The 13,370-nt window shown below is 42.5% G+C and overlaps 1 protein-coding gene across 1 annotated transcript in view; it reads right to left on the bottom strand.

Moving 5' to 3' along the window:
• Nucleotides 1-13,370, bottom strand: part of IQCK (IQ motif containing K) — a 109,205-nt gene that overhangs the window by 93,393 nt on the left and 2,442 nt on the right. The window contains exons 2-4 of the mRNA XM_023728511.1: nucleotides 5,965-6,029; nucleotides 3,946-4,075; nucleotides 2,987-3,084 (exon numbers count right to left, since the gene is read on the bottom strand). Of these exons, the coding sequence (XP_023584279.1) occupies nucleotides 2,987-3,084; nucleotides 3,946-4,075; nucleotides 5,965-6,029 (293 nt within the window). The remainder of the gene's footprint in view (nucleotides 1-2,986; nucleotides 3,085-3,945; nucleotides 4,076-5,964; nucleotides 6,030-13,370) is intronic.

Raw genomic sequence — 13,370 nt, 5'->3', positions numbered from 1 at the left:
CTTAGAACAAAACATAAGGGTAATGCTTTAGGACCTCGTTTTTGACAGTGGATTTTTAGATATAAAACTATAAAGCACAAGCAACAAAAGACAACGTACATAAATTAAACTTCATCAAAATTAAAAACTTCTGTGCATCAAAGGTCTTTATCAACAAAGTGAAGTAACAATCTACAGAACGGTAGAAAATATTTAAGACCCACATATCTGACAAGGGCTTAGTATCCAGAATATATAAAGAAATCCAACAGCTCAGCAACAAAAAAACAAACAATTCAACAAAAAAAATGTACAAAGGACTTGAATCGACATTTCACTAAAGAGGCCAACAAGCACGTGAAAAAATGATCAATGTCATTAGTCACTAGGGAAATGCAAATCAAACCACAATTAGATACCATTTTTCACCTCCACTGGATGGCTATGGAGCCCTGGTGGCACAGTGGTTAAGCTCTCAGCTGCTAACTGAAAGGTCAGCAGTTTGAACCCACCAGCTGCTTCGAGGGAGGAAGATGTGGCAGTCTGCTTCCATAAAGATCACAGCCTTAGAAACCCTATGGGGCAGTTCTACTCTGTTCTACAGGGTCACTATGAGTTGGAATTGACTCAATGGCAATGGGCAATGGAGGATGGCTATTATCAGAAAAAGGGAAAATAACAAGTGTTGGTGAAGATGTGGAGAAACTGGACCCTTATCCATGGCTGGCGGGACTGTAAAATGGTACAGCCGGTGTGGAAAACAGTTTAACTTTTCCTCAAAAAGTTAAACACAGAATTACCCTATGACCCAGCAATACCACTCTAGGTATATACCCAAAAGGCTTGAAAGCAGAAACTCAAAACAGATATTTGTACAGCAATGTTCATTGCAGCATTATTCAATAGCCAAAAGGTGGAAATAACTGAACAGATAAATGGATAAACAAAGTGTAGTATAACCATATGATAGAATATTATTCAGCCATAGAGAGAACTGAAGTCCTGATACATAGTACAACATGGCTGAATCTGGAAATCAGATTATGCTGAGTGAAATAAATCAGACACAAAAGGACAAATATTATATGATCCCATTTATATGAAATATCTAGAATAGGCAAATGCATAGAGACCAAAGTTTATTAGTGGTTACCAGGGATGGTTGGGAGGGAGAAAAGGGGAGTTATTACTTAAGAGGCATTGAGTTTCTGTTAAACGTAAGGAAAAAATTTGGAAATGGATAGTGGTGATGGTGGCACAACACGGTAAACGTAATTAATGTCACTGAATTGTACACGGAAAAATGGTTAAAATGGCAAACGTTTTGTTATAGATATCTTACCACAATAGTTTTTCTTTAAATTTGCCCTAAGATGAGGAACAGATGGAATACTCTGAAATCTGAGAGTTGGGATCAGTTACTTCCAGTTTGGGCCCAGCAAGGAGCTGAAGGTCTGAGAGGTAAGATGTGGAGCTGAGTTTGGAAAAACAAGTAGAACTTAAACGTATAGACAAGAGGAGCTCCAGGCTTTTCCCCCCTTAATAAAATAAGGAACATAGCCCCAGAGGCTGTTAAGTGCGGGGTTGGAACAGGCAACTCTGAGTGGTTTTGCTTGGCTGGAGGGTACCACGCAGGAAGGAGAGCAGAGGGAGAAGAGAATAGAATGAAGGAGGGAAAAGACCCCAGGCTGGGGGTCTCGGCTTCCTAGTGCCGATCCATGGCTCTCAACTGGTGCACCGGGGCCCAGGGGTGTACCCCAAAGCTCCATTCACAGGAGGGCTGCTGCCCAAATTCTGATCAATGTCTTGTAATTCATTTCTGCCTCAACTAAACACACAACTATCATGGTGAGACCTGTCAGAAGGAACGCGAGCTGAGTGGATCAAGTGGCAGGCGACGGGGGGAGGGCCAATGTAGGGTGGTTGAGAGGCAGGAAGGGCAGCATAATGGCAAGGCAGTGCTAAAGAAAAACTGAGTGTTTGCTACAACAGGTGAGAACTTTGTATTCTAAGTATATAAAAGTACCATCAGGACAGTACACAGTTCTTCTCAGACAGGGACCCTGTGCCGACGGGCAACCAAGCAGGTGATACCACTAACCACGAATGCTTTTATAGACCCTTGATATGTCATTACTGCCAGCCTCTTTATGACTGTTTAAGCTGTTCACTCTGGATTGAAATCCCAGCTCTGCTGTTCACCCTGGATCACGTTTCTGAACCTCTCTGTCCCTCCGTCTTCTCATCTGCAAAATGGATATGCTAACAGCAGGAGGAACCTCATAGGGCTGTTGTGAGGGCTAAATGAAGTAATGGATGAGAAAACACTTAGCAAAGTGCCTGGCACAGAGCAAGTGCTTAGGAAATATTAAACGTTCTTGTTATTTCACTCTCTTCATGTGCGCCATTCAAAATCCTAGCATTCAAAACTACAGGGAAGACACACACCCAAGGTATCCTGTGAACTGGAGAAAAGAGGGAGCCCTGGGGGTGCCCCAGAACTGGCAGTTGGTTTAAACAGATAGCTAGCTGCTATGCGATAATAGGCTGTATTTATTGAGCACTGACTGCATGCCAGGCCTCTCCTGAAGCAAGTGACACACATGACATTTGGCATGAAGCGGTGTAGGGAGAGGCTGGAGGTGGGAAGATCAATCCGGAGTCAGATACAAGGTAAAGAGAGCTTTAACAGGTGCATGTAATAAACAGGGGGAGAAGAACCAAGAAATGTGGCAAGTGCCAAATGGCACAGGAGGAGGACAGGCAGGGAGGCCGAGGAGCGCAGAAAACCTCTCGAGAGCCTGAGCGGCCAGAGAGATAGCAGTGCATGTGTGTGTACCACTAGACATGGTGGCTGGAGTTGGGTAAGTGACCCAAAATACAGGTCCTACCCCAGAGAGATCAGTTTGAGCACTAAAACTTGATAGCACTAAGATCATGAGTTACCATCTGACAAAAACGAATTCTTGAGAATTTAAAAATAAAGAAACCCCACAAAACAACTGACCTCAAAACATTTTTCATTCTTTGCTTGGTGAAGAAGGCTAGCCATTCCAGGAAGCAGAACTGGAAAGATGAAAGTTTCCAAGTAGTCTTTGGGAGAACCTAAAATGAACAAACAAATCCCACTGAAAATCCCAAATGGCCAAACTTAATCTGGGAGAAGCATTTGATGGTGAACCAAAAAAGGTATCATCCATTTACAAACGACCAATATGACCTTAAATGTTACCTTTTACTCCAGACTGCTGAGTTGGGCTGTATTAAAGTGTTCCTGTATTCGTTTCTGAGGGCTGCCATAACAAAATACCATAAACTGGGTGGCTTAGCCAATAGAAATTTATTGTCTCACAGTTTTGGAGGCTAGAAGTCCAAATTAACGTGCCAGCTGGGTCATGCTCCTTCCAAAGTCTCTAGGGGAATATCCCTTCTTGTCTCTCCCAGATTCTGGCAGCATTCCGTGGCTTGTAGCTCTACCTTTACGTGACCACCTGCCTGTCTCTCTGGGGCTCCTCTCTTATAGCACAGCACTCCCATGGTTTAGGATCCATCCTACTCCAGTAGGACCTCATGTTAACTGAAGTGATAACATCTTCAAATACTCTAATTTCAAACAAGGTCACGTTCAGAGCTACCAGGGGTTAGGACTTCATCATATCTTTTTGGGGATCACAATTCAATCCATAACAGTCCCTCTAATCCTCTGCAGTCTGCCAAGGATGTAGGCCAGGTCCCACCCATGGCCAGGCCCACCAGCTCTGAGAAAGCAGCAGTACAGGGGCCGAAAGGAGAGTGCTGCAGTATTTGAACGTCTGCTTCCTGTCTCCCTGGGGCTGACCCCACCATTGCTCCTTCCAAGGAATATGCTCTTCTTGAGGTTTATCTGCCCACTCCCATCCTCCTCTGTGGTTTGGCAATGTTATAAGCCAAAAACTACAAAAGATGAAATCTCACTTCTTTACTTACATGTTTTTGAATCAATTGTTTTCGATTTCACCTGAGGACAAGGTGTATGTGAGACTGTGGTGAAATGGGGAACTGAAAAAAAGTGCTCTCTATGGAAGCCATGGAAAACCGTTTCTGCCACTGGTGAAACCTGGAGGGAACAGGGGGTCAATTGATATAAACAGTATAAATAATTGACATTTTTAAAAATAACTTACAAAAGAATAAAATTCTATGAGGCTTTACATTCAGCAGCACAATGAGTACAAACTTTTGTCTCTCTTCTCAAGACACCTATAAAATGGCAGCCAAGGAATAAACCCCTAATAGAGAAAAGAAAAGGAGAACGAACAGAGGATGAGAGATTTCCAAACATTTCTAAAACAAACAGGCATAGAACTTGTTGACAAGTAAGAAAGAAGGGGAAGTAGCAGCCCAGAGTATACAGGAAGAAACCGCCCCAGAGGACAGGAGGCGATCTTCCCCCCCAGAATGCCAAAGGGGCTCAATGCTCAGAGTTGACAGGCATCACAGAGGGTGGCAATGAGAACAGAATGATAAACGGGAGGTTAAGTGAAAATCTGGCTGGGCTTCACTGGCCTAGCACCTACGTTCTCCCTCCTCCCACTCCTGCCCCTCTCAACACACACGAAGCTAAACTCACAGCAGCGTTTTACGCCTACTCCACGCCCAATGAAGGACTCTTCTGTGAACCAATTAAACAGTCTGGGAAGGAGTAGAATTACTTAGGGTGGCCAAAAGGGGGTAAAAAACAAAAAGCCCTGATGTAGACTCAAAGTATGCTTTGATTCTGACCGTTTATTTGGAGACCCTTGCCCAATCAAAAAGGAGTCCTGGTGGTGCAGTGGTTAAGCACTCAGCTGCCAACCAAAAGGTCGCCAGTTTGAGCCCACCAGCTGCTCCACAGGAGAAAGATGTGGCAGTCTGCTTCCATAACAATTATAGCCTTGGAAACCCTGTAGGGCAGTTCTACTCTGTCCTATAGGGTTGCCACTGGAATCAACTCAATGGCAAGGGGTACGGGTGCCCAACCCAAAACTACTAACTCCCTATGTGCTCTCCCTGAAGAAAAGTCTTCCAGGGGACAACTACTACCCAGGAGCTTCTATTCATAGAAGAGACCTATCCAGAAAACAAACCCACATGTACAACTGCAGAAGAAAACTTCACCAACTATGTAGAAAAATCCACTTAGGCCCCCATTTTTAATTTTCAATAAACAATCCAAGCTCTCTAAACAGATAAAGAAAATCAAGCGCATAAAAGACAAAAATCAAGATATACAAACAGAACAACTGACCCTGGGAGAAGCATGAATAGTTTAGGGAAGAGAACTGTCATTAGTATCTTCAGAGAAACTGGAGAAAGTATTGCATCCATAAAGCAAGAAGAGGAACAATCCCAGAACAAGAAGTTCATAGACACAAGGATCTTTATCAGAGGCAGCTGCTGTAACAGACTAGAAATCTAAAGACAGGGGTTTTAGTTCCAGCCCTGTGACCCCACTCAAGACCCCTTATCTCTCAGGGCCTCACTTTTTTATTTTACACTCCATTAGGTCCCTGTTGTATTCCAAGGTGCACTTCCTGAGGGCCTCCCTTCCTGACTGCCCTGTCCTTGGCCTTCTGTCCTTGGCAGTCTTCATCTTCTCCACTCTGGCATGCACTGAGAAGCTTGCTCTGTCTGCAACTACCCCGACATCGACATAGTACGGAATCCACTGTGAAAGACTTTCTCATCCAGGATCTCATTTGAGCCCCACAGAGACCCTGCGAGTTAGTTGAGGATTATCTGTTCCACTAACAGATGCAGAAACTAAGACTCAGAGAGGTTATATGATGCACTTTAAGTCAGGCTGTTAGTAGCAGAGCTAGGTCTGGCACCAAGTTTCAGATTCTAGCTCCTGTGCCTTCCCCTTTGCCCTTCCCTAACTCATGACACTGTCTGATGGTCACCTGCTGTCAGTGTTCTTCTCGCTGAAGAGCCATTCACTTAGGTCAAAACCTGGATGATACTCACATTCATCACAGCTTCTCGTTTGACTTTGTATCTCTCTGGAAAGGGAGGCATCTCTGCTTCATACTCTAAAAGGAGAGGGAAAAATCTCAATTCCATGCTTAATTGCAGTTTGTGATGTAATCTCCTTCTCTCTGAATAAAAGTCTCAAATTTTATTTTGGCTGGTGGTTTACAGAAATGAAAAACAACTTGTCATTCCAAGTGAATATTTAATGTGAACCATCTTATTTAAAAATGGACAAGAGGTGACTGGCCTGTTGCATGAAAGCATGAAAGCTGTATGGGCGTGTCTGAGACTCTTCTCCCCAGAGGACACAACTGCAGATTTTGCCCAAATGTTACGATGACTACAAGGGAGTAAGAAAGTGGGGAGGGTGGTTAAGGGAAGATGCTAACAGCAAAAAGGGAGGAGAACATGAGGAGAGGGCAGAAGAGGGGACACAGGGAAGATGAACCATCCCATGTAGCCACAGGGATGGGCATGAAGGTAAGACTGCCAGATAGGGGGTACCTGGCTAGAAGAGGAATCCCATAAACGTTTCCTACTCATAAGCAGCATCGGCAACACTTGGGAGTTAGAAATGCAGCACCTCAGCCCCACCCCAGACCAGCTGAATCCAAGTCTGCATTTTAACAAGATCCCCGGGTAGCTTGTAGACACATGTAAGTTTGAGAAGCCCTATTGTAAATGCGAAGTTTCTCATCCTGGCTGCACATTATAATCACCTGGGGGAACTTTCTGAACATACCAATGTCTAGGCCTCACCCCAGAAATTCTGATTCAACAGGTCTGGGGCAGGAGCCCGGGACTCAGTAGGTCTAAAGCCCTCCAGCTGATTCTAATGTTCAGTGAGGTGGAGGACCATTGCCAGGTTTCTAGACAATCACAGCTGACTTGCTGGAGAGCCTACCCAAAGAACATGCCATACAAGTTCTACTTAACTCCCTGAGCTAAGAACTCTCGCTGGGAAAGAGTCAGAAAATGTTCATGGGCTGTATTAGTTACATCCCTAAAGGAAAGACCAATAAAACTATTTCTGGAAAGGTCAATGTTTTAAAGGCAATTACACAGTCACTTCGCAGTGATGAGAAAAAATAAAGTTTCTGGGTAAGACAATACTGATGGAATAAAATTTTAGTGTGCACAAGTTTTAGTGCATTATTCAGTTATTTATCAGGTAGTGTAACAGGTCTCGGAAACTCTGGTTTCATAATGATTAAGAGCTATGGCTGCTAACCAAAAAGTCGGCAGTTTGAAGCCACCAGGTGCTCCTTGGAAGCCCTATAGGGCAGTTCTACTCTGTCCTACAGGGTCACTATGAGTCAGGATCGACTCGACGGCCACATTTTTTTTGGTTTTATAACAGGTTTTAACTTTTTTTTTTTTTAAACTACTTAGTATCAGGCTGGAGCACAAAGTAAGTCAGGCTGCAGTTATAAGCAATTCTGATTCCCCAAAAGGTCGGCAGTTCAAATCCACCAGCCACTCCTTGGAAATCCTATGGGGCAGTTCCACCCTGTCCTATAGGGTCGTTATGAGTCGGAATCAACTCTATAGCAACGACTTTGGTTTTACGCCCACTGTATTAATCTCCTATTGTTGCATAACAGATTTACCACAAACTTAGTGGCTTAAAACAATACAAATTTATCATCTCTCAGTTACCGTGCATCTGGAGTCCAGGTCATGGTCTCATCAGGCTGAAATCAAGGTGTCAGCCAGAGCCATAGTTTCATCTGAGGCTTGGAGGTCTCTTTTCAAGCTCACTGGTTGATGGGAGAATTCAGTTTCTTGTGCTCGTAGGTCTAAAGTCCCATTTTCTTACTGTTAGCTGGGGATGGCTCTCAGCTCCTAGAGGCCACCCTCAGGTCCTTGCTACATGGCCTCCTCCACAGGAAGTTCACAACATGGTAGTTTGCTACTTAGAGGCCAGCAAGGAGAGTCTCTTCTGCTTAAAATCTCTGACTTCTTTTAAGAGCTCACCTTATTAGGTGAGGCCTACCTATGATAATCTCCCCAACTTCAAGTCAACTGATTAGGGACTTTAATTACATCTGGAAAATCCCTTCACAGCAAGATTAATGTTTATTTGAATAACTGGGGGATGTGTACACTAGGAAGCAGGAATCTTGGGAGCCATCTCAGAATTTTGCTTACCATACCAGCTGTAGCTCTACCACTTTTTTTTTCCTCTCATATAAGCAGGTAAATTTACCCCCTTCTCCCACTGCTTTGAGAATCACCAATATAGTATGAAAATTGCTTATTTGGATTTAAAATATAAACATTTTTAGCTTTGTCTGATAACAAAAGCAATACATGCTTATGGTGAGAAAATTTCAAATCATGTAGCGATATCTTAACTAGAAAGTGAAAGTCACACTTAATCCCATTCCAGTTCTAAACCATTGTTAGATTTGGCATAGATCCAACCAAATCTTTTTTCCATGCATTCACTAACATATGCATATAATACACCAACTTGCTTATTTATTTTAAATCTCCCGGACTAGGCCAAATCACCCAAGTATAAATCCTTATATATAACACTGCTTCCTTTTTCTTCACAGTGCAGATCAGTTTTACCCTGATTTGAAATTTATAAAAATGAGTGACTGTCTCTTCTAGTAGACTGTATGTTTTATAAGGACAGGACCTATGTCTGTTTGCATTCATCATCCTACCCCAAATACTCACTGAGTGAATGAATGAAAGTGCTATTATATCACATTACAGTTCAGCAAGTTACTCTTAACCCTTTATCTATTCATTCTTTCATAATTTTGGGGGCCACTATAAGCCAGGATGTGTTCTAGGTGTTGAATCTTGGGCCTCTTTCAACACTGGTACATATATGGATGTGCTACATTGATTTAACCAGTGTACTGCTGATGGGCATTTGAGTAGTTTCCAATTTGTTATTATGAAAAACAATGCTACATCCTTATATATTGAACATCCTTATACATATACCACTGATCTGAATAAGGGTGTTTTTGTAGGATTAATTCTTAGATGTGAGATTTTTCTGTCAAAGGAAAACATAATTTAAAATTTGGACACTGTCCAATTTTCCTCAAAAAAGATTACAACAATTGACACTGCTGATAATGAAACTGCCTATTGTTTCTCTAGGGAATTGTATTAGTTTCCTAGAGCTGCTATAACAAAATACCACAAATTGAATGGCTTGTAAGTACAGAAATTTAGTGCTTCACAATTCTGGAGGCAAGACCAAATCAGGGTATGGGCTGTGTTGATTCTTTCTGGGGGCTCTGAGAGAGGAATAGTTCCATGACTTTTTCCCAGCTTCTGTTAGCTCCAGACATTCCTTGGTTTGCAGCTGCAGCATCACATGGCGTCCTTCCTCTGTCTCCCTGTCTCTGGGTGTCCTTTCCTCTTTCATAAGGACAATCCACATATAATTAGGAACCACTCTGCTCCAGTATGACCTTGTGTTAACCTAACTGATAACATCTTCAAAGACGTTATTTCCAAACAAGGTCATGTTCACAGGTACTGGGGATAAAGATTTCAACCTATGTTTTTAGGGGATACAATTCAAATCATAATAGGTATTAACAATCTTATACATATTTAAAATGATTTTATTTTTGTTTGCATTTCCTTGATTATTATTTATTTTCTATTTATTTGCTTGTTTTTTTTACCCCCCAATGAAACCTTCTAGGGGTTCACTTAAACTTGATGGAAAAGATACAAACTTTTTCATCATATGGCCACAAAAGGTATACAGTTGGGATGATTATGTAGAAGTATGGGAAAATATGTCAGCTTCAGGACAATCTGGTATGTTTGTAATTTAAAGCCGCTGTAATGTTTAAGAGAGTCTAGCATATTTGAGAATTTGTTGGTTTCACCTTGTGATTTCAATTTGAAATATGTAATTGATTATCGACTCGTGCTTTTATGTTTAAAGGCATAAGAGAATTTGATTAAGTTTGTAAAGAGTACTGAACTCTTTAAAATGACGTGATTAACCACATCTGTAAGTTTGATTCATTAGATTTCTAAGAGTTGCTTAGGTGCTTAGAAAAATTTCTGTCCTGTTTGGCATTAGAAGTGATAAAGAAAATCAGACATATTAAATTTGTAAATGTAGATTAAAATGTTTACAACCTTTTAATTACCTAAATTTGTAAATTGGGTTGTTTACAGGAATTTAATCTGTTATATGCACGTTAAATGAACATTAATCTAAGAACAAGTGAAAGTCGCTGTTCTTTGTATACGACAAAGGCAACATTCTAAGAAAGGCCAAGCAGAGCCTGGATCCTTGTTGGCAGAGTGGAGCCCTTCGCCCAACTTGGGACTGCTCACCTTCATACCTCTGAGATAATTAAACATCTCGCGACTACCCTATAGGACAGGGTAGAACTGCCCTATAGGATTTCCAAGGCTGTAAATCTTTACAGAAGCAGGCTGCCACATCTTTCTCCCACAGAGAGGCTGGTGGGTTCAAACCGCCAACCTTTTGGTTTTCAGCAGAGCGCCTAACCACTGTACCACCAGGTCTCCTTCATTGCTTAGGCCATTATTAGTCAGGCTTCCTGTTACTTGCAGCTGAACATGCTCCTAGCTAAAGCAGCAATTAAAAGGCAACATTTACCAAGAGGGGCCTATTGGAAAGGTATGACCCAGTAAGGTGAAGAAGCTAGGAGTGAATTAGATGAACATTTAGTGGGTACAGCTACACAAGGGATTGTACAACGTGCAGCAGGGACAGCTGAACAGGGCAGAGGGCTTATGTTCTGGCAAGGGAGACGACTAGCAAACCAACGTTATTAGATGAGAAAGTGCTGCCGTAGGGGCTGTACCCAGAGCTCTGGGAGCAACAAGGAGAAGCGGCTTCTAAATTATCCTGAGGAATTACAGAAGGCTTTCCAGAAGAGGGGCCACTTGGGCTGAGTCTCGAAAGATAAAGAGGTGCGTAGAAAGAAGGCAGAGATGTTTCGGTGAGAGGCACAGCATGTGCAAAGGCGCGGAGGAGCGTAACAGTAGGTGCACTGGAGGCCAAGTTTCATGTCCCTGTAAGTACAGAGTACAGGGAAATGGTGCAGAGGCTGTTAAAATGCAGAGCTCAGGGACTTGCCCCCCAAGGAATATAACTCATCAGGTTGAGACACAGCCCAGGAATCTACATTTTAACAAACATCCAGGAGATTCCGATGTACTCTTGATGTGCTCCCAGTCCACACTTTAAAGCATCCTGGTATTGCGCTTAAGGGCTTGTACTCAAGTGTCAAATAGACCAGAGTTTTAGTCTGGTTCTGCCACTTGGGCAAACTTCCTAAGCCCTCTAACCCTCAATGTCCTCATCTGTACAGCAAGCAAAATCCTCATTGTGTTGCTATGAGGTTTAAATGGAAAGTAAAGCACCTAGCACAGGGAACGGCACATACAGAGCAGCTCAATAAATGTTTGCCGTTAGGATGATTTAGGTGAATGGTATGAGATGAAGTTAGAAAAACAGACAGGGATTGGAGCGTGAAGGGGCTTATATGCTAAAGAGTTTTATTTATCATGAAAAATATAAAAAACACTGCAAGTCATGGCATGGTGTGGTCAGATTTAAATTTTAGACAAGTTCCTGTGGCAGATGTGGAAGATGGTCTGGAAGGACATCTGCCCCAATTAAGAGGCCACAAGTCATCAGCAAAGAGTGGTAAGGGCTTGATCTAAGGCAACAGACATGAAGATTAGGATGTGGGCGTGGTTACGAGAGACGACAAGCAGGTAGAATCTACAGGGACTGGCAAACAAATGTAGGGATCATGGAAAGTGAAAGGAAAGCATGTAGGATGACTTCCAGGTTTCTGGACTGCGCAACTGACTGAAAGACAGTAACATTCACTCTAGGTGGAGCCCAGAACAGTGCCTGGAACCATGCCTGGCCCAGCATTTAAAACAATTCCCGGCACTGAACATAACAGAATGATTTCATTGGAGCGATAAGGTAGTCTTCACGGCATTGATACGCGAATGGAATGAAAGTGGTGTGAACAAGGGTAGTGTGTTCTCTCCAGAAGCTTGGCTGAGAGGGGAACAGGGATGGACAGGGGCTACAAGAGGTTTTCCCTAAGATGACAGACCACAGAGTGTCTGCAGGGCAAAGCCAGCGGAGAAGTTAAAGATGTCAGAGAGGAAACAAGTGACAGAGCAGGATCCTGGGTGGTACCAAAGCACAGATGGAGGGCTGAGCTGTGGGTAACGGCGTGAACACTTCTTCCAACTGAGACGAGACAAAAAGTATGTGTGCAGATGAAAATATGCTCCCAGGCATAAGGAAGTTGGAGGATTTCCTTCCCACCCTCCAATCACCTGACTCTTCTAAGTGAATGCCTCCGATGTCCACTAGGTGTTATCACGGAAGGTTTGAGGAGGGAGGTAAAAACTTGGATGGTAGACACGGGCAATGAGAGCGGGCACTGACGGATATCGATTCGTGAGCAGTGCTGAGAGCCAGCTGGTGTCATTTTTCTCCAGCTATGCTCAGTTGCTGTGCTAGAAGAGCAAGCATTGACTCAGAACTGATCCATGTTGGTTATCTGGCAGGTGGGATGAAGGGACAAGATTTTACAATTCTCAACAGCATTGAGGGTTGATGCAATAGAACATTTGAAGTGATTAAGTGATAATCCAATGGGAATGAAGATGTTGATGAGAGTAATAACAGCAATGTTGAAACAGAACACTGTAAGCTTCAAAATTTTGACTCAGTCTTGGTTAAAACTGTGATCAAAATCATAGGTCACAAGCCACTGTAAAATTTACTTGGCAGGAAAAGTTTATTGATACAAATACAAGTGGTTTTGAGAATACAAAGCCCTGGGCTAGTTGTCATTGGAAAGATAAGGGAAAAAACTGAAGAACATTTATAAATAAGCTATCACAAAGGCACCAAAAAAAGAAAGAAAAGGAAACAAAAACCCTCAAAAAACCAATGAACACTAACCAGGTAGGACAAAGCTGTTGCTTAAGCTAGACATTTACCTATTCTGTATCTTTTCTTCAAGAAATTGAGTTGCTGGCAGGTCTGTTTACTGTATTATTTTCTTTTTAAATGGAGCTATTCTAGTGGAATGTAATTATTAACCTCAAAGCTAGGACTCCTGCAGAGTCTGCTTTTTCATGTTTATGGTGAGAAAATGTATTTACTATGTGTTTGTATAGAAAATTGCATTTGTTGGAATGTTTGCTTTATGAATCGGGTGTACTCACTCAGGCTGGAATAATCACCACAGTGCCGGTGTGTCCCATTCACCATCTTTGCCCTCATTAACTTCATTTTGTAACTCCATCCCTTTAGAAGTGGCATCAAGCCACTGATTTTCAGAGATCATCAAAACTCTTTCTGCCTACAGGCTTGTTTGACAAAAAAAAAA

Source organism: Trichechus manatus, unplaced genomic scaffold (assembly GCF_000243295.1).
Source record: "Trichechus manatus latirostris isolate Lorelei unplaced genomic scaffold, TriManLat1.0 scaffold00024, whole genome shotgun sequence".
Taxonomy (NCBI): domain Eukaryota; kingdom Metazoa; phylum Chordata; class Mammalia; order Sirenia; family Trichechidae; genus Trichechus; species Trichechus manatus.
Note: the sequence above shows the minus strand (reverse complement) of the source record. Positions and strands in the feature narration are given on the sequence as shown.